Genomic DNA, 22,576 nt, shown 5'->3' with positions numbered 1-22,576 from the left:
CAATTGAGTTTTCCAAATCTTCTGCTGCAAATAAAGATGGTGATGATGTAAAATAAGAAAGGCAGGAACCCTTAATGCATCAGGAATGAGTTTATTTGATGTAAAATGGATTAGGAATAATAGGTTTGTTTGTTTCATATATATTCAAATTAAACTAGGATTAGGCTTCGGCTTCTTTCATAATCTACAACTCTTGTTATTAGATTTCTATTAGGAATATGTTTTCTTTTTAATTTTTTTATGGAATTAAATTTAAAAAATAAGAATTAAATTTGACTAATAATAAATAAGTAGTATAATTAATTATTGAAATTTGATTCTTGCTTCCATCATCACTCTTTTCTTCTTCATAATGTGCTATTACAGTCCTATTAAATAAAGTACACAATGAAGCAAAGATCAGAAATGCATCAACTGTCTTCAAATTCAATGATTGCAAGCCCCTATGAATCTCTCTGTACAATTGAAACCCATTAAAGATTTGAATCTGCCAAGAGAGCTGGATTATGTTTCATATCAACTCATCGCACTTAATAATATCTTCAAGAGTGCCCCTTCCTCGGGCAGATCCACAAAGCTCTCTACAAAAAGGCACGAGTACTCCAGAAGCCGATATCACTCATAGCCCGAGCACCCTTGGGATTTGGTGCGCATTTGGGGAATGGAGTCGACGGACCCATCCTTCAACCCTTTGATATTTGTGAGAAGTGCAAGGCCTCATGTCATAGAACCATCGCATCAGTTCTTCCAAAAACATTTCGAGACTAGAATTGGGTGGGGTGCGCCAGGCCAAGGCAATAGTGTAACGCCAAGGCGACGCGCGAGGACCCCAGTAGCAAGCTACCGTGACGGGCCCTCCCCCTCAAAAAATTAATTTAATATCATGTGAGCCGATGGCCCACGTATCAGATATTAAACTGATAAGAACAGATACTACACTTGATCTTAGCCAAAAGGCCGAGAAAGGTATGCCTTCTACCATGCTCCCATCTTCATTTTTATTCATCCAATTCTCTCTGCTGTTGTTCCGTTTTCCCGATGTGGGACGAATGAACCATTGCTGTTGCAATGAGACCCAGAAAACAACTATGTGGGAAGCCTTGCTTGCAGCTTGGACCGTTGAGGAAGGAAGACTAATGCCAACCATCTATCTACCTTATCCTTCCAACTGTTGGTGGCATGGCAGAAACCAAACCCAACACCAGGATACGACGAGAAGGGGAGATCAAGCATGCCAGACCAGTTTTTGTGTGTTGAAGATTATAACGAAACGGTGACATCCCAAATCACCTTTCTCGTCTCCTCTTCTTGCTGAATAGATAAGCCCGCACCCCCTCGTCAATGTCTTTAATTTCATTCATCCAGGTTGATTGATCCTAATAATCATAAGCTTTTCATTTGTGGCCAAAAAAATCGTGAATATAAATTATAGAAAACAATTTCCTAGTACATCTATCGACCCCTTTATAATTGGATTCTAAGAAATAGAGGTAGCTCTTTGCCACAGACACCATACATCCTTTTCCTTTTTCCTTCGGTTTTAAGTGATTTCAAGCTAACCTTAACTGAGAGAGACAGAGAGAGAGAGAGAGGGGGACCCAAATATGCACATCACATTAAGCTAAACAGGTAGGTAGTCTTCTGAAGAACTCAAATGAAGAGGAGAATGAAATGCACTTTTGCACAGTTGCAACAACAGATCAATAAAAGAGTTTCCTGCCAGTGCTCAATAATTCTATTCCCATTCCTCAGCAAAATCAAGACAAAAATTAAACAAAGGTGAAAAAATATATATATTATTTCCTCTTAACTGCCGAAAGGTGAAGAGCAAAATAAAATCCATTTCAGCTGAAGATCACCATCTTTCTCTCGACCTTGACCTGCCAAGTAACCAGACCGCAAGCATCAATTAAGCACTATAATAAAACAACTCACTTTTTTCAACCAAAACAATGTATGTAAGGCATTATCCTAGTTACAGCTTATATCCTACCTAGTCATGTTACACATGCCATGACGAATAGAAAATGTTTAGGTCTAGAAACAGACTATGATAAATACACAATGTCCAAAAACAATTTCTATTTAAAGCTCCTTAAAATAGCAGAATCAATTTTTTGGTTTAGTTCTTTGAAATTTGTAAATCCACCGGATGTACAATGAGAAAGCTGCGGCAATAAAAAGCACGGATAAAGGGCAAACCAACTGCCTATGTGCCATACCTATTTATGTCCCTGTTGCCTGAGGATCCTCTTCCCCATCCACCTTGGAAAACTCTTCTGTCATCACCCTGCCTTGACCACATATCTCCAGTGCCCCTTGATCGAGGCCTCTCCACGACCACCTCAGACACCCCAGACTGAGGTGGTGGCCTCTCAGGATAGCCAGAAACCCTGCCCGCTCCAGAACCTGGCCTTTCAATTGCTTTCTGACCAAACCGGACTTTGTCATCCAACTCCCTGCTCAGCAATTCCAAGTCCCTTTCTTTACTGAGTATCAGATCATGTAAACTGCTGTGTTCTCCACTAGGACCTTCCACAGCTTCTCTGTTAGCATTTGAATAAGATACTTTCTCAAGTTCCTTCTTTAGATGGCTTATCTCATTTTTCAACTTCTCTGCCTCCATTTCCGGCCTGAAAACAATTTTAGAGAGAGAGAGAGAGAGCAACACTCAAAATCTCAGAAGATGTCCTTTATGAAGATAAAAGGGAGTATAACTCAGTTGACTGAAGAATTTAAAGGGAGCAAACATAGTAATAAAAATAATGTTGAAAGATAGTAAGGCTTAGCAAATAATATGACATAAAGAGCCCTCCCTATTCACAATGAAGACACATCAACAAAATATTATATCAGCAATATAAATCCACTAAAAACATCATGTAAGAGCACTCTTTGCCCATTTACAAGAACAAAGGACATATTCAAATTTTAAAAATTATAGAGAGATCAAAGTATAGAGCAATAGTATGAAATTTTGAGATGGCAATTGAGCAAATCTTAAGAAAAGAAACTAAGATCCATAAAAACTACTCAATTTCATGCCTAGTATGTTAAGAATGGAAATTATTTATTTACGAATGCATTTAATGAAAAAAATTAGAGATAAACGAAAAAATTTACAAACAATTGATGCAGGAAGAAGAGAAATGAGAAAGAGAGGATACTGAAGGAAGAAGAAGAAGAAGAAAAAGAAGGGAAAGAGGAAGAGAGGAAATTGAGAGAGAGAAAGCAGTTGAGAAGAGAAATTATGAGAAAACTGACCATTAACCGCTCACCAATTCAAAGTACAAACATATATATATATATATATATGTCAAACATAAAATAGAAAAGCTACCCACAAATAAAATAAATTAAAAAACAATTCCCAACACAATCACAGATATAAACATCTTAAAATCTACTTCAACGCCTACAATACACCAGTCCAGATCTCCCTTGAGAAGGTCCTGCCTCAACAAAGGTGCCTCGGTAAGGTGTCAAATCTTCCACATGAAAGACATAACTAGTACCCATATGATTTGGCAAATCTAATAAATATGCATTAGGACCAAGCTTTTGAATATAATAGGGTATGGGTCAATGGCTAGAGCATGAAATTTCTTAAAAGAATGTATAGGATAACGCTCAGGCAGATTTGAACCATGACATAGTTACCCACATTACAGTCCTTAGCCCTACAATGCACATCAGCACCAAGCTCATAATCAGCATTGCTTGTTGAAAGTTTACACCTAACCTCAGCATGCAAATCTCAAAGGTGTTGAGCAAAAGACTCAGCTGGTTGTGAAATATGGGTATCAGGTGGACGTGTCACAAGGTCAATGGGGGCATCAGGCTTATAACCCCATATACACTCAAAAAGAATAACATTAGTGGTTCTGTGGACAACATGAATACAGGCAAACTCAATGGTCAAAACAAAAAATGCCAAACTCCAAATTTTTCTCCTACAGTACACCTAAGGAAATCACACCCAAACTAAGGTTAACAACCTCCGTCTAACCATTAGTCTGGGGGTGAAAACAAAAGAAAACAGAAGTTCGTGAAATATGGGTATCAGCTGCCACAACCGCTGGGAATGTACACCTGGTACAGCACAGCCCTAACCAGCTAGGTACAACCAGCTTACGAAATAACTATAATTACCATCCTACCCTTAGAAATGTGACAAATCCCCCCCCCCCCCCCCCCTTCTTTTAAAATTTCTTGTCCCCAAGAAATTGCAAAAGCTAGGCAACTCTTGAAAACTGCTTGAGGAGGTCGGGCAGGTATTCCCACATGGTATGATCAGGGTGTAAGGGAGTCCACTGCACCAGTACTTATGTTAAGGGGAGAGAATTTTGGTAGGTCACCCTCTTATCGCAATTGGGTCAGACAAGGAAGGGGAGTCATTGCCGTTATCAACTGTGGTCAGTGATTAATTGCAGAACCAAGAGGTCGGGGTGAGGAGGAAGGCATGATCGAAAGCAAATCTAGGCTCGATTGTGAACATCGGCGAACACCAGTAGGTTTCCGACCGTCGAATTCCGTCTGCGACCTCCAGTAGTAGATTCCGAACGAGTGAGCAATTCTCAAAAATTTTGACGCAAAGCAGAGGTAACTGCAAAGTGCAAGGTGGGTTTCAAAAGCTATGCAACGTCTTCGATGCTCAGGCGAGTAAGGTTGGCGCAATTGGAAGTAGTGGTAAAGCGATTGCTGATCCCCAGAAACTTCTGATTAGATCTGGGAGATTAGAGATCCACCGAACTTGAGCCCATTGACGATCAGTACAATGGACTCGGCTAGCAAACCTCAGTTCCAAAATTGGATTGAGGGCTTGTTAATTCACGAACATTGGCAGACCCAGATCTCAACGGATTTTGTTTGAGGTGGGTTAAGTCTAAGTGACCTCCTGGAGTAGCAGGTGAGGTCGCAAATGTTAGAAAACACAATAGGATCGGTTCTTGCCAATTTTCACACCCCTCACCCAAGAAAACACCCACAACAGAAAGTATAAAATGGAATTGAAAAGAACAACAAAGAAATTAAGTAAAGAAACAATCAAACCAAACAGGAGGCGCAAGCATTTATCCTGGTTCGAACTGATCAAAGATCAGTCCTACATCCAACAGCAAATCCACTAGAAACCTTGAAACAGATTATAAGAAACCCTTAACTCTCTATCACACAAGTACACTACCCTCAAAACAGAGATTACAAAGACTCTCCTACTCTCAAAGCCTTTTCTCTCCTCTTGGCAGTCTCACTTGTATTTAGAGACAGAAATGAGTGGTTGAATAATGATGTGCAACTACCTAGCCCTCGCCTCCTATTTATAGAACACAAGGGCGTTAATTACAAGGCTTGTTATTTTATCTACACAATGATTAAAATAACCCTTAATATAACAACTAAGTTAACTACTCTAACTTAGAAATTTCCAGTCGCATTCACTCCATAAATGAGTTCTATTGTTTTCTTCATCTTCTAGACAAAATTCTTCATGCAAAAAACCCAACAGCAATCATTAGCCGTAAGCCACAGAAGCCGATTATAGGTTGCCAACTACTCTAAGGAGATCAATTAGCCAACAGATCTAGGCGACTTCAGTTCTTAAGGTGTATTAAGTTTCCATAAGACCTAAGTGACGGCTGGAAGCCATTCATTCCAAGGTGATTTAGGAAGACGAACTCAGTAGGAGTCAGGCGATTACTAATTATTGGTGGTTGTTGAACATAAGCAATACCTAGAGGTTGTTCTCGGTTGGTTCTATCCTTTAAGCTTAAGCGGTTTCAGCAGGCAAAAGGAAGGAGATCTCAACTGCGAAGGATGATTTTCAAAGGAAATTAAACTATGGAGATGGTTGTGGGACTTAGTGGAAATGCACAGTCAAGGGAGACAACACTCAAGGAGGAATGGGTCGCAACGAGAAATGAATTCGATAACCTCAAACGAAAGATGGATGACTTGATGATTCTAATCTCACAGAAATTTCTGGTTAGTATTCCTGTTGAATGCTTCTCTAAGGAGTACTCTACTTCTTTAAATCAACTTAGAGATGAATTCAAGAACCTAACGCAAGAAGGGGCAGTCACGAATTATAAGGTCAAATTTGAGGAATTGAAAGCATTGATGCTTAATTTTCAACCGACCTTGAAGGAATTTGTCATGTCCCTAGGAGGATTAGAAGGATAAGGATATAATAAAAGGGGTAATATTATAATAGGCTTAGGAGATATTTGGTTGTTTGTTAGGAGCACATGGGTGCTGTTAGAAATTAGTTAAGGAGCTACCTATGCCTATAAAAAGGCCCATTGTAGGAGGAGATGGATATGCTTGAATTGATTAAATAAATTTCTAATTCTCTCCCTACAATTCTGTACAATCTCCCTCTCATTTCTCTCTACTTCTCTCCCTCATTTCTCTCTACATTCTTCCCCATTTCTGTCCATTTCTTCCTCTCAAATATTCTGTTCTTGATTCTATTTATCAGCTCCTTCCAATTGTCATTCCAATCTTAGGCTAAACCCTAGGTTCATGACAAATGGTATCAGAACAGTCAATCCTTGGCTGTGGATTTGATTCCAGTTGATTGAAACTTGCAAGTCCCAACCCAGAAGGTGAGAAGCAAATCTGGGTGACTTCTGGAACCCATCACAGTTATCAGATTTTCGAATATACCTAGGAGAGCAAATCCAGGGCCGTTGACTCCTCCAGCTTGATTTAATCGAGCCCAGAGTGAGAAGGCTTTGAAGGCGATTTGGGTGAGGCGAGCGCGAACTACGATGCTAATCAAAGCCGATTTGGCAAAACTTCGACAATCCTGGTTCGTCGCTTGAAGGCGATTCAAGAAGCAACAACTTCCAGTGAAGACGCGAAGGAGAAGTAGGAGGATTGGATCGCGGCTAAGACTCTAGTAATTTGGACCAGACTTGAAGACGAGCAATCCAAGAGTATTCGCGAACTGGAGCGACTGGGTCTGGGTCGCTAGGTCAATGATTAGGTGGGACACAAACTGAGGAGCATTCGCGATTGGTTGTGGGTTGCGACCGTCCAAGGCGAGCGTAAGTCCGTCGGAGGTGAAGCGGATGGCCCAGACCAATAAGCTTCCTATAGGTGTGGGCTATGGCAGTTTTGATCGGGAATTCTGTTTGGAATTCTGTGGGTGTGGTCGCTGGATCGAAAGGCACGGTGGTGCTGCAAATTTTTTTTTTGGGTCGAGAATCAATTCTGACCGTTCGGGTGAAGCGAGCTGCCCACCTTGATTGGAAGGGGATTCCAACCATTATAGAAGAATCAACCCAAAGAGAACTGAGCCCATAACCAGCGACTGAAGCAACGAGCAAGGTAGGTTGTTCCAACTGATCCTGGGTGGAATTCCTTAGTCACGGCTAACAACGAGCAGTGATTTTTGTTGGTGATTTGGAGGCGACTACTAAGAGGAAGACGGCCATTGATTCTCGTGGTTAGATTCCAATTGTGATTTTCGGCTGGGAGTTGGATGCCTTATGAGACTCCAGGAGGCCATCAAGTCGCTATAACTGACAACTTCTTTTATTCCCAAAATAGGTTGGAATTTGAAACGAAGCAATGCCTGAAATTTGCCACTTCTTGGATCAATTTTAGAGGTGGCTAGGTAAGGTAGTTACAGAAGAGAAGTGCTGAGGATCTAGGATGGACAGTACTCTGAATTCTTGGCTTGTGTCTCATTCTGCTAGTGAAAGTTCTGCCAAGGCAGGCAGTGTGAACAAGAGACCATTGGAGCCTCAATTGCAGCAGATGAATGCTTCATTTTCAGTTGGAAGGGAGCTTCAATGGCAGCCAAAGAAGGCTGCATTTTCAGTGGGCAGCAACAAGGAACAGGAGAAGGGGATAAGCCAAGTTGATAAGGAAACAAGAAGTGTAATACATGAAGAGTGCAAGGAATTCAGTAGAATGTTCTGCAAGAAGCTGCAAGAATTTGCGATGATACTTATTAAGAAGTATCATTACAACTTTCCGGTAGAATACTTTGATGATTATCACGAAAGTTTTAACAAGGAGGAATTCTTTGGAGTGGAACAATCGAAGGAGGAAAATGGGGAAGCATTTGATGAAGTGACCATGGAAGCGAAGGCCAATTCGTTACCTCTGTTTACTAGTGCAAGGATTGAAGGATTGGAAGGTGTCCAAGATCAAAATTCTATAAAAAAGGGAATGGGTGGTGGAGTTCCTAATGATAAGGTTCCATTGCCTATGGTTTTGGATAATGCTGAGGATTCCTTAGCTAATGATAAGGAGAAGACAACACCAGTAGGAGGAAGTCTCACTGATCCTAAATGGTGTCACCATGTTACTGTCGAGAGTTTGGCTGAAAAGAACAAGTCTCATTCCATTATGTTCGTTGTTGCTACAGCTAGCCAATTAGAATTTTTGTCACCTTTGTTGAAGGGGGGATTGAAGACCGGAATTGATGTTGCAGCCCAACAAGTTGTAAGTGGTGCCATGCAAGGAATTAATGGTACAATGTTTGCTTATGGTGTTACTAGCATTGGGAAGACTCATACCATGCATGAAGAGCAAAAGTCACCTGAGATCATTCCATTGGCAGTGAAGAATATCTTCAAAATTTCTCCATCTAAGCTGTGGAAGAAAAGGAAGCATAATGGAAGCTGTGAAGGTTTGGCATGTCTTAGGGACAAGACATGTTACAAGGCGGGGAAATTGTCATGTCCCTAGGAGGATTAGAAGGATAATATTGGATAGGGATATAATAAAATGGGTAATATTGTAATAGGCTTATATTAGTTTGTTAGGAGATATTTGGCTGTTTGTTAGGAGCACATGGGTGCTGTTAGAAATTAGTTAAGGAGCTACCTATGCTTATAAAAAGGCCCATTGTAAGAGGAGATGGATATGCTTGAATTGATTAAATAAATTTCTAATTCTCTCCCTACAATTCTCTACAATCTCCCTCTCATTTCTCTCTACTTCTCTCCCTCATTTCTCTCTACATTCTTCCCCATTGTTGTCCATTTCTTCCTCTCAAATGTTCTATTCTTGATTCTATTCATCAGCTCCTTCCGATTGTCATTCCAATCCTAGGTTAAAACCTAGGTTCATGACAGAATATTACTTTGTGTTGAAATTCATTGATGGTCTTAACAATATGTTGAGACCTATTGTGAGAATGATGTGTCCTACCACGGTAGAACAAGCGGCAAAGAGGGCGAGATTTTTTGAAACGGCATTGGAAGCCATTTCTAGAAAGCATAGAAGGCAACCTAATGAGTATACTAAGAGTCGCTAGCAGATTGGAGGTATTCCTAAGACTGTTGTGTTAGTGTTAGTGCCCTAATACTAGATTTAGATGGCATCTAGTAATTGTAATTAAGGGACTAATAATATAATTCTTGCAAATATAATAAAATATGTTTTTATATTTTAAGGTCGTATCTTTATTCATAACTTTCCAATCAATTCATATGAATGAGTCCTTTGATTTCCTAATAAGAGTCTTATTCTTAAGTGTTAAAAATATGTGACAAAGACTTTCGAATTGAGGATTTCTTAATAATATTCTCAGTCCTTAGATTCCTCAGGAGTATGCTATGATTAATCGATTACGAACTGGCACATGGGTTATTACCTTTGATTAGTATGAGATACTAATGATAAAGGATGGTGAGTCGCGTGCCATAATCCATAAAATTGATATAATAAACTTGTGGGTAGATGTTAGTGGAACATTTGTTAAATGTGACGCACATGATAGATCATATGGCCGAGAGGATCTATGATCTATCATAGGCTTTGATTGTGTTACTGGTCCTTAAACCGGAGGCAATACAGTTGTCTTGTACGTTGGTGCCAGGGATTTACCATTACTAAGAACCATCCGTGTGGTCCGTGTGCAGTAGCGTATGGAGGCAGGTGATTGCTAATGGAATCCATCGACCTCTGGCCTGAAGTGAACATCCCATGCAATCGGTGGTGGTTCTAATTGAAGAAACCCCTGGCCAGGGTACACTTGTGTCATGAACCTAGGGTTCAAAACAGATTTAGGAGGTAATTGGGGAGGAATTGGGGAGTTAGATCAGAAGAGATGGGAGGAAGTTAGGGAGAATAAAACAGAGGGGGAAACAAATAGAGAGATTAGAGAGAAATTGGAAGGAGATTGAGAGAATGCAAGAGAGGGAAATAAGAGATTTCAATTCATCAATTCAAGCATATCCACTCTCTTACAGCAATGGCTTATTTATAGCCTCTAGCCATCATCCGCCCATGTGCAATACAACTATAAGCCTAACAAGTCTATATCCTTATTACAATATTGCCCTTATACTACTATTAGGGACATGACAATTCCCCCCACCTTGAAACATTTCTTGTCCCCAAGAAATGCCAAACCTCCACAGCTTCCCATATCCTTTTTCCTTCTCTTCCACAGCTTGGATGGAGAAGTTTTGAAAAAATTATGTATACATAACATATTTGTAGTGGTTCTCATGTACTTTAATTCTTCATCACTTTTCGCAACAATATCCGCAAACGCCTTAAAATGCAGCAATGTAGAAATGTCGAGTCTAGGAGTTGCTGCAACATTAATTTCCATCATCACCCCATCCATCATTGTAATAGGCAAAAATCCCAATTGGCCATCTGTAGCAATAATGCACAAAGCCGCAATAGCTTTGTTCTCCATGGTCAAGCTTTTGACTGTTGCATCTATCTTCCTTAGCTTTCCTCTCATTATAGCCATTTGCCAAGATTCATCACAACTTTGAATCTGCTGCTAATGAGGGAAATGACTAATAGGGTCATAACTCATAGGAGATTTCCCTTGGCTGGAAGAAAAATCATCTGAAACACTTGTCTTGTTTACCTCTATTCCCTCCAACATAAAAACCGATTTGCACCTTTTGAATTCTAGTTTACATCTTTGGAAATGACAGCAACATGGTGACACCATTTAAGATCTGCAAAACTTCCTCCTGCTAGTGTTGTCTTCACCCTCTCGTTAGCTAAGGAATCAGCATTATCCAAAATCATAGGCAATGGCATAGTATCCTTAGGAGCTCTACCATCAATTCCATTTCTGATAGAATTCTGATTCAGAACACCATCCGATCCTTCTATCCCTACTCTAATCACCAGAGGTAATGGATTCGCTTTAGCTTCCTCGGTCAATTCCTCAAATGCTGCCCCCGTTTCCTCTCTTAGCCTTTCGGTAGTTGCATCTTGAGGTAGTAGTTCTACTTTTAACTTCTCAACCAATACAGTAGAATTCCCTTCAACATTGCGGGTTGTTGACGTTGATTGAGCCTGTGTCTTATTTAGAACAACTAGACCAATTTCAGATTCTGAAGATTCAGAGATGTTTATCTCCAATTCTAGAAATCCCTTGTTGCCTCCTCCTTCTATTGCTCTCTGATTGACTGCATCAATCATTTTTTGTTTTGGGCTTCCATGATTGTCATCTAGTCCATCTTCACCAAGAATTTCTTTTCCAAAGAAATCAGTACCTGTTGTCCCAACCACCAGATTGTTACAACTTCCCTCTATGTAATGTTGTTCACCGCCAAAACTATTCCCAACTTTGCAGTCATCCTTCTTGGCATTGCTGCCTAAATCCGAATATTTCTTCTTCTGCCCAGAATCTAAAGTAGGCAGTGACTTGGCCTTCCACAAGCTTGACTTCTCCTTAGGCTGCTCCATTTCAATGAAGTCTTCTTTGTTAAAACCTCCATTATAATCCTCAAAGAATTATGCAGGGAAGCTATAATGATACTTCTTAGTAAGTATCACTGCAAACTCCTACAATTGTTCGTGTAGCACCCGGCTGAATTCCTTGCTCAATTCTTGTACTACACTTCTTGTTCCCTTGTCCAATTGGCTGATCCCCTTCTCCTGTTTCTTGTTGTTTCCCGCTAAAATTGTAGTCTTCTTTTGCTGTCATTGAGGCTCCAATTGCCTCATACGTGCATTGCTTTCCATGGCTGATTTTTTTCACAAACTGTATACTTCGAAATCCAACGTTTCTGCTATGCAAATACTTCCGGACTTGATTGAATTGGTTCAGCCTCCAGATTCACCTCACGAAATCCCTAAGATCTAGATTTGCTTTGCCTCCAAATCCGATTCAATTCCGATTAACTGAATCGGTGATGGGCCTCAATTAATCAGATCGGCTCTACCTCAATTTGCCCTTCTTGCCCAATCACCAACTTGGAGGACCCCCATAATCGTTTCTCACCGTTTGGGATCGGACTTGTTTGCTTATGCTTGCCTCACCCAATCACTTCTTTGAAATGCCTCTGGACCAGCAACTCGCTAATGTTCAACAGTGGCGTAGGAACTCGTTTCTCGTCGTCAACTTCCTAATTTGCGTCAATTGTCGAAGTATGCTTCACCTTCACACGTCTTCAAATCTAGGCCGAGATTAGCAACATTTCTAGCCACGAAACTACCGTTGTGCAACTCTGATTCGCCTCCAATTTCAACTCGGTATTACTCCGGACCTCTCCTAGCCTACATCGTCTTCACTTCCAAGCCTAAGTGGCTTTGCTCGGTTTTGCTTTTCAATTCCAAGTTTGCTCTACTCGGCGACGCCTTCCAAATCCAAGTTCAATTCCGAATTCAGTCGTTGCTTCTTCCCCGAAGAGCGTTGCCTCCAATATTCAAGTCGCAGTGGATTACGAAACTTGCTCCGCCTGTTGTTTCCAACTTGCAACAGCCACAACCCTCCCAATCACCGTCCACTGGTTGCAACCATCGGCCCGTTTATAGACTTCACCTGAATTGCTTCACATAATCGCCAAGGAAAACGCCTGGTTCCAACAGAAAAACTATCGGCTCACCTCTGATCACCAATTGCGAACGCTCCTATGTTCGCGTCGCCTCCGTCTAAATTGTTGTTCACTCAATTGCCTAGCCTAATCACCTTCAAATTTCGAACTGAAATTATAGCCAACTAATCGATCGAAATTCTCCTATCGAAATTGCCTGGGTTGCTCGCCTACTAATTCTGATTAGCTGAAATTGCTCCAAGAGTTGTCAGAAGCACCATCAGAACGACCTAGCCGTTTTCACACGCCTTCACAATCTGGACCTTAATCCAGATTCTCAGCCCAGAATTCCTCCGACGGAATCATTGAGGCTGATTTAACCTGCAAAATTTGAACACATACTGCTAGAATTCACAACTTGAATGGCTGGCTCTCTTCAAATCGAATCAAATCACAGCCAAGGATTGGTGGCTCTGATACCAATTGTCATGAACCTAGGGTTCATAACAGGTTTAGGAGGTAATTGAGGAGGAATTGGGGAGTTAGATCGGAAGAGATGAGAGGAAGTTATGGAGAACAAAACAGAGAAGGAAAGAAATAGAGAGATTAGACAGAAATTGGAGGGAGACTGAGAGAATGCAAGAGAGGGAAATAAGAGATTTCAATTCAACAATTCAAGCATATCCACTCTCTCATAGCAATGGTTTATTTATAGCCTCTAGCCATCATCCGCCCATGTGCAATACAACTATAAGTATAACAAATCTATATCCTTATTACAATATTGCCCTTATACTACTATTAGGGACATGACAACTTGATTGGAAAGTATTTTCAATGTCGGAAGGAGTTCCGATGTGTTATCTTGATCACACCACACTAATCTTGGCATAGCTATCGAGTTAGTGAATTTAATCAATCCATGACTCTCACTTGATTTGAATGTTATTCAATTGAGGGATTATAGTACACAGGAATTGTAAACTCAAATAGGTTCTCAAAGAAGTTAAAACTTCATTATTGGTAGGATCGCCTTGACATAATGCTAGTTGTCACTCAAGATCATTCGAGATACATCGAGGAGATGAAAAGATCCTCATTGTAGACCAAAATATTTTATTAACGTCAAAGAGTTTGACATGTCCTGATTGCTACTTAATAGTTGTTGACACATTTTTGTAACACCACGCATCGAGCGATAGAAAGGTCCGGGACAACTTACCCTGATAGGTAGTTGTTGAAACACATTTTTGTAACACCCCGCATCGAGCGATAGGAAGGTCCGGGATAACTTAACCAGATGGGCCCCCATGAGAAGTTCGCGTAGGCCCATTAGGATAAGTTGTCCCGGACCTTCCTATCGCTCGATGCGGGGTGTTACAAAAATGTGTGTCAACATTTGGTGCTGTCTGTGGGAACGCCCTTGGCCGAACTATCCTCTGTCACCCCTGAGACAGTCCGCGCCCACGAGCGCCACCGCACTTAGAGGGGGAGGCTCTGGCAGTGGTGCGTTAGCACCGGGTTCGTCCCACCTCGGTCGCCCAAAGGGCAACTGCCCAGAGGGTGACTGAGAGGCTCACAAGTGCGGCGAGACTCTTGGTCGTCGAAGGGCGATAGCTATGAGCTAACCCGTGATTGTGGGCCCATGATGACACAATGTGTGAAATACCCAAGAGCCCAAAGGAGAGTAGTATATATCAAGAATAAGTAAAAAAGAAAACAACACCAGCTGGATACTTTTTGGACGGAATATAGGCAAAAAACTCCCAAGTTAAGCGTGCTTGACCCAGGGTAATCCAAGGATGGGTGACCCCCCTAGGAAGTTCGCGTAGGCCCATCAGGGTAAGTTGTCCCGGACTTTCCTATCGCTCAATGCGGGATGTTACAAAAATGTGTGTCAACAATAGTAAACCTAAAAGGTCACATGCATATCGATGAAAAGACTGACAGGCACAACATAAGGGTTGTCTTCTTGGAGCAATGGCAACTATTTGGAACAACTATGGAGAGGCATATTGTTCTTTCTGATCTTAAACATATGGGTGAACTTCCTCCAGAATGGGTTACTGAATTTCTAGATCTAGTATCCTTGTCACAATGCTTAATGTACCCAAGTCCTACAAATCTTCCACCTACCACTGAACTATACACCAACATGTTTTGCCCAAAGACCACCATGAGAATGTCAGAAGATTAATTTTGGCTAGGAAGGAAACTTTCCCCATCCTATACGCAAATTTTGACACTAAAGTCGGGGCCCAGGGTGTCGTAGTAGCAGTGTAAGTAATCCGACAGCATTGCACTAAGCATTTGGAAATAATACGATGAGATTGATGGGAGATTCTTCACAACTAAATAGGGGTGCTGTCAAACTTTTGATTTATGAGGGAGACAAGATTGCGCTTGGCCATAAGCTACAATTACCCTTTGTGAATTGGGTTGTTGTAGTTGGGAAGATGTTGAAAGAAAAGGTTGCTATTGAACTACTAATTGCTACCATGCACCAACATAGTTCAGGTATGAAGACCCAAGACATTGCTGGGACTCACAGATCAGTGGCAAAAGAGAACCTTTGCATGGAGATCTGCGAAAACATTCTACAAGTGCAGGAAAAGCAAAAGAGAATGAACACAAAAGCAAAGAGGAATGAGTCTGGAAGGAGAAAGAGAGAAAAAAAATATTAAACAGACAGTGAAAATGAGAATTGGATGAAGAAACCATGGCACATTAGCAATAAAGTTTCTTGGGGACAAGAAACCTTTTGATGTAAGACGACTAACGAAACAAATAGAAGAAGAATTGAACTAAAAGAAGCAACACCCTAGGGACAAGAAAGGGAGGTGCGACCATAAGGGGAAGAACCGTCATTAGTTTCCATTAGTTTCTGTTTTAATTGATTTAATTTTATAATTATAGCTAATGTCTATTTTAGCCTTTTCTGTTTTAGGGTTTTTTTTTCAATTACGTTTAGGGTTGTTGATTGCTAGGAAGTATTTAAACACTTTTCTCTTGTTTGAGAGAGTTTTTTTTCAATAAACTTATGAGTTTACCCTAAGTTGCTGGTGGAATCCAATTCTCTTTGTTTCCCTAAGGTCTTCGCTTGAAACCTTTACTTCTGGCTACGTCACCTTTCATGGTGGGGGGAATTGTCATGACTTTAAGAGCAATAGAGGGGCATTATTGTAATAAGAGTTACAGTAGTTTCTCAGGAGATATTTTGCAATTTGTTATGCGCACATGAGTGTTGTTAGAAATTCAGTTAGCAGCTAGCTATGCCTATAAAAAGGCTACTTGTAAGAGGATGGAATATCATGTGAAATGAAATGGAAATCCTATCTTCCTAATTCTCTCTATCCCTCTCTTGGTTCTTCTCTAATTCTCCATCTCTTTTCTACTGGTTTCTCCCCCTCCTTCAATTCTTCAATTCTGATTTATCCCTTAATTCCTATCACAACCCTAGCTAACCCTAGGAATGTGACACTTCAATAATTCAAAGGTTGCCTCAACCTTTTGATCCCACACAAAGTTGTCTTTCTTTAGCAAATCTGTGAGTGACTTGCTAATTCCTCCATACCCCTTCACAAACCTCCTATAGTAGTCGGTCAGCCCCAAAAAACCCATCAAGGCCTTAATGGTTGTAGGCCTTGGCCAATTGATCATGGCTACTACCTTCTTGGGATTTGTACTCACCCCCAGGTCCAATATGATATACCCCAAATATTCCATTTGGCCCTGTGCGAAGGCACACTTTGATCTCTTAATATACAACTGATTGATTTTAAGAATCTCAAATGTAGTCCTCAAATGTTTTAGATAGAGGTCAAAGGTTGGGCTATATATCATAATATCATCAAAGAACACAAGTATGAAATCTCTTAGGTGTCACATACCTAGGATTACCTAGGGTTGTGATTGGAATTTGGGAGAGAAACTGGATGATAGAATTAAAGGAGGGAGAGAGAATTCAAAGAGAGAGTTAGAGGGAGAGATTAGAGAGGAAACGAGAGAGAGAGAGAATTAGGGAGATATGAATCACTTCATTCATCAACATACATTTCTCTACATTTTTTAGCCTATTTATAAGCTATTCAATAGTAACTGAAATCTGGAAAATAGCACCCATGTGCTCCTAACAACTCACAAAATACCTCCCACTAACTACTACAACCTTATTACAATAATGCCCTTCTCACTACCCATGAGTTGTGACATTCCCCTCCCCTTGAAAGGTTTCTTGTCCCCAAGAAACTTATTACAACCAAGCCATTGTTTCTTCATCCAATGCCCGTCCTCACCCATTGGTTTCTTCTTCGCTTTTCCTTCTTTTTATCTTGTTTTTCCCTTCTCTTTTGCTTTCTTTTTTCCTTCTCCTCAGCAGCAACAGTAGTATGTCTTGCTGCCACACCAATGGAAACATGAGTAAGCAAAACAACAAGGGTCTCGGTTCCTTCAACAAAGAATCCCTTCCTTTTCTTCCTTTCATCTTGTTTCACTTTATCCTTTTGCATCCTCCATTGCTCTAAATCAGAAACATACTGCTAGAAGGTTTTAGTGTAATCAATTTCATGCAAGCATCCTCCCTTAACCTCTAACCATTCTTGAACTGCCCTCCATTGGTTATCCATTTCGATTAAGGCACAAATTTCCCACCAATTGACTGATTTCTCAGTTGGAGTTACCCGATTCAGAGTAGGTAATTCAGCCACTCCTTCCATTCCTATTCTTTCAAGGGAAATAGATTTAAAATCTCCACAATCTAAGGCTGTTGTGGGCGTTTCCATTCCAAGATCTTTGGCTCCCGGATTGTTAGCTAACATCTCAGCTTTATCCTCAACAGTTACCTCCTCCAACGGTGTCATATTGAGGATTTTAGCGGCTGGATTTTCAGTACCAGTGAGAGTGCTTGAGATGCTGCCAATTGTTGGACTGCCATCTCCCAATTCTTCGATCCCTTCTACTGCTTCTTTTTCTTCCTCATCAGCTTCTTGCATCTCCAAATTAACAGCCTTAAAAGCTCCATTGATCATATAGGTTTTGGTCCTTTCTCTAAACCGGTTACTCAAGTCAATTACAAATTGCGGCCAGCTCAATTCCACCCTTCCCCAGCTCCAATTCTGGAACCAAATGTATGGAATTCCACTTAGATTAGTTGCAGCCATTTTTACCTTCTCCTTTTCAGCCACTCGGTGTTGGTAGAACACCCGTTCACATTGCCGAATCCACCATTTTGGCTTATCCCTGTCAAACACTGAAATAGACAATGGAGCAAGAGTGGGCAAATCAGCACTTGGAATTGAAGTCAACAAAGTCCGATTAGCAGTCTGAAATTTATATGAACGCATGATCAAAGAATCATCCAGCTGCTTACGGAGGTCCTTAATTTCCTTTGTTGCAGCAATTAGTCTTTCGGCCATCTCCTCAGTTCAATTCCTTGAAATTACACCCTGCAACAGCCTCTTAATCAACTTCCAAAGACCACTCCGGAAACTTATTTCGGTACTCCAAACCCACCAAAATTCAATCACTGAAATTGCTTCGATAAATCACCAAGACCTATTGATAATCGATCGCTTCCAAATCCGCAACCTTAGCAGCTTCAAGTTCAGCCAATCTAAATTCGCTGGAACCTAAATTCAGCAACCTATTCTACCTCGATCACTGCTTCACCTCGACTGCAACTGCTGCTTCGCCTTGACTGCAACTGATCACTACTAATATTGCTTTTGGAGCTGCCTGGCTCACAGCTGAGGAATTCACCCCTGTATCGTTTTCTGATCGCACCTTCTTTCACGACTTGGTCACATGCAGTGACCTAGACCTGAATTTCCGATCCTGACCACGCCTGCCTTCTCGCCTCAACCACATGCAGCGAGTTTGTCGGAGTCAAAGTGATTCAAGGATCACCTCCGTCTCACCCATTCACCGACCGCTGCTTAGGATTTCGCTGAATTCTTGGATCGGCCACCGTCTCCGGAATTCCCAGAATTTGCTGCTCTTGATTTGCCTCCTAATTTCGCTCGATATCCCGTTGGAATTCTTTCGGCCTGTGTTGTCTTCACTCCCGGGCCGAAGTTGCTTTGCTCGGCTTCGCTTTTCAAATCCAAACTTGCTTGGCTCAACTACGCCTTCCAATCCGTGTTCAATTCTGCCTTGCAGTAGTCGCTGGGTTGGAGTGCCTAGCCCACTCAATTTTGGTTCATCTCTTCTACCTTCGAGTCGACTTCCTTCTCGTTGGATTCGGTGCCTTCTTCTCTCACCCGATCACCCTCCAAGGCCTGGAGAACCACTAGCTTTGCTTCAATCTTCTTGGAGTCACTATCACCACCCAATCACCGTCCACCGTCTTGCTTTTGAAGCCACTTCCGCTGCGTAACTCCTCCTTACCTGATTTGATTTCGTCACTGAGAGCAATAGCCTATGGCCGCAATGCCGATCCGATCCTCCTATTCTGCATCCGATTCACAGCGGATTCAAGATTGCTTGGACTCGATTGCGATCGTTGTAGCCTCCGATTGCTCAAATATGCTTCTCTCTGATGCCTTAGTCTACTTCAGTCGTGCCTTCCTTCTCGCCCTGGTCACCTGCAACGACCAGATCTGGGACGCGATCAAAGACACTTGAGTTTAATGCAGATTCCAGATTGTGGCTAGGATTAGGATCGGATGCCTAGATCTCCTTGCTGAGGAGTGTCGCCTTCAACATATAAGTCCGATCACTGTCGGAACTATCTTGGCCAATGTCGCCCCTTCAATACTGAGCCGATGTCTGCTTCGCACGACTTCGCCTCTCAATTCCGATTCAATTCCAAGCCAAATTGTACGTGCCTGAAGCAACGGAAATCGCCTGGCTCGTCGGAATTAAATGCCTGAATCGCCCTAGCTAACTGCCAAGAACTTCTTGATAACCGCCTTTCAAGAATCGAATCTGAATTCAGCTATTAAAGTCTCCATAATCACAGCCAAGGAATGATTGGCTCTGATACCATTTGTCACATACCTAGGATTACCTAGGGTTGTGATTGGAATTTGGGAGAGAAACTGGATGATAGAATTAAAGGAGGGAGAGAGAATTCAAAGAGAGAGTTAGAGGGAGAGATTAGAGAGGAAACGAGAGAGAGAGAGAATTAGGGAGATATGAATCACTTCATTCATCAACATACATTTCTCTACATTTTTTAGCCTATTTATAAGCTATTCAATAGTAACTGAAATCTGAAAAATAGCACCCATGTGCTCCTAACAACTCACAAAATACCTCTCACTAACTACTACAACCTTATTACAATAATGCCCTTCTCACTACCCATGAGTTGTGACATTAGGTATGGTTCAAAAATCTGATTCAGTAGTGATTGGAAGGTAGCTAGAGCATTTGTTAAGCCAAAAGGGCATGACAAGGAATTCATAGTGGCCATGGTGGGTTCTAAATGCAGTTTTAGGTATGTCAAGGGGGTTCATCTGGATTTGGTGATAGCTAGATCTTAGGTTAAGCTTAGAAAAAATGGGTAGCATGTTTTAACTCATCTAGCAAGTCTTCAATGAGTGGGATGGGAAATTTGTTCTTGATGGTTATTTCATTTAGTTAGCGATAATCAATGCAAAATCAGCAGGAACCATCTTTTTTCTTTACCAACAGCACTGGGGATGCAAAAGGGTTGTGGTTGGGCCTTATGAGTGATTTGTGGAGCATCTCAAGCAATTTTTCTATTTTTGTGTTTTGGTTAAGAGGGTATCGGTAGGCACGAATGTTAACAGCAGGGTCTGTGTTGGGTTTAAGGTTGATTGTGTGGTTAATGGATCTAGTTGGGGGTAAAGAATGAGGCTCTACAAAAAGATTTTCAAATTCAGCTAGTAGCATATTAAGTAGATCATAGTATACCTCATTGTCAAATTGAAGGGGGCTGCTGATGGTCAACATAAATTCCCCTTCTATTTCTAGCTCCTCCTCCCTTCCTTCAGTGGCTTGGATAAAGAACAGCTGAGCTACTTGATTCATCTTGTGTTTGAATAACTTATGCAGTCTCCTGCCAGTGATCATCTTACAAATTCCCAACTCCTTGCTCCCTGTCAGTGTCATCTTCCTACCCTCTTTCTCAAAAGTCACCTCTATTTTGTTAAAGTCAAAGCAAATCAGGCTGACATGTTTCATCCAATCAACCCCTAACACCACATCACACCCTCCCAATTTTAGGAGCCTCAAACACCTCCCCTTGCATCTCCCAACAAAACCCAATACATGCAGACCTGCTCATGACTTTATTTCCATTAGCCATTGTCACTATCAATGTCTGAGTAGGGATTAAGGGGCATTTCAATCTTCTAGTTGTTCCCACATCCAAAAAACTATGGGTGCTCTCACTATTCATGAGGATCATTAGTCTATTCTCTTCCACCTTTCCCTTTACTTTGATTATCTTGTTGTTAGTTAATCCCTTCAAAGCATGCAGGAATATCTCCCCATTATCCTCCTCTTCCTCTTCTTAGGGTTGGGATATTTCCCCCTCCTCGGCTATATCTCCTTCTTCTCCTTCCAACAACAAGAGTTGTTTTCCACATTGGTGGCCAGGGAAATATTTATCCCCGCACCTAAACAAGAGGCCCACATGCCTCCTCTGTTCCATGGTTTTCCCACTATGGTTTGTCAGGGCAAGTAATGCCAAATTCTCCCGAAATATCCCCTTCCCAACTCTATAGCAGAACCCTTATCTAGCAGTAGATTCCCTGAGGCAATACCTTTACTTATCATCCTTTGCTTCTTCATCAGTGCTTCCACCATTAGTTCATGAAACCTAGCACTATCAGTAGCATGCCTGAGAGTCCGAGGCTGAAGCACCTTCACCATTGGCCTCAACTCCTTGTTCAAGCTGCTTATGAAGCTTGAAACAAAGTAGGCCTCCGTCAAATAAGGGTTGTGATTGAGCATCTAGGCCTTCAGCTCTTCAAATTTTAATTGGTACTCCATCACCGACCCCACCTGCTTAATTTTGTTGAATTCCTCCACCACATCCAATAAACCTGTTGAATCCCTTAGGATTCAGCAAGATGTTCTCTCGTTTGTGGAGAGAACTTGGAGGGAATTAGGTAGAGAAGGAGATGAATTAGAGATGGAGGGGGAAAATTAGAGAATGCAATGAGAGGGAGAGAGAGAATTGAGAGGGAAATAGAACAAGAAATTCTCAAATGATATTCGATGCTTTCAACGTGAGAGGCAGAGCGTATATGTACTTGGCCTTAGCAGAAGTTGGTGCCAAAAGCGGTTGCCACTTCCGCATGCAACAATCTCGAAGTTTCACAGTTACAAATCCCTACCAGCTTCTACTGTTTATTACGATCATACCCCCCCACCTTAGGTACACAACAGTTTCCCCTCCCCTTAAGCTAATTCTTATCCTCAAGAATGCTGAGCAAACTAGCCGCGTTTGAAAACTGTTAGAGGAACTCAGTGTCATGTCCCTAATAGTAGTATAAGGGCAATATTGTAATAAGAATATAGTACTTGTTAGGCTTATAGTTGTATTGCACATGGGTGGTTGTATTGTACATGGGTGCAATGGCTGTGAGGCTATAAATAAGCCACTGTTGTAGGAGAAGGTTTATGCTTGAATTGATAAATTGAAATCTCTTATTTCCCTCTCTTGCATTCTCTCAATCTCCCTCCAATTTCTCTCTAATCTCTCTCTATCTTTCCCTCACTGTTTTGTTTCCCTTAACTTCCTCCCATCTCTTCCGATCTAATTTTCGAATTCTTTCTAATTACATCTTAAACCTGTCATGAACCCTAGGGACATGACAATTGGTATCAGAGCAGTCATTCCTTAGCTGTGG

General features: G+C 41.4%; 1 protein-coding gene and 1 non-coding gene across 2 annotated transcripts in view; both read right to left on the bottom strand.

Annotated features, from left to right (window-relative positions):
• Positions 1–774: 774 nt before the first annotated feature.
• Positions 775–970, bottom strand: LOC127810718 (U2 spliceosomal RNA). The gene has a single exon (XR_008025530.1). It is a non-coding gene; the product is annotated as a U2 spliceosomal RNA (small nuclear RNA).
• Positions 971–1,520: 550 nt separating this feature from the next.
• The window catches only part of LOC127809774 (eukaryotic translation initiation factor 4B2), a 39,116-nt gene continuing 18,060 nt past the window's right edge, over positions 1,521–22,576 (bottom strand). The window contains exons 2-3 of the mRNA XM_052348837.1: positions 2,223–2,633; positions 1,521–1,880 (exon numbers count right to left, since the gene is read on the bottom strand). Coding sequence (XP_052204797.1) covers positions 1,856–1,880; positions 2,223–2,633 — 436 coding nt within the window. The 3' untranslated portion in view covers positions 1,521–1,855. The remainder of the gene's footprint in view (positions 1,881–2,222; positions 2,634–22,576) is intronic.

This window comes from Diospyros lotus, chromosome 9 (genome assembly GCF_014633365.1).
Source record: "Diospyros lotus cultivar Yz01 chromosome 9, ASM1463336v1, whole genome shotgun sequence".
Lineage (NCBI taxonomy): Eukaryota > Viridiplantae > Streptophyta > Magnoliopsida > Ericales > Ebenaceae > Diospyros > Diospyros lotus.
This window is presented reverse-complemented; position numbering and strand designations above follow the sequence as displayed.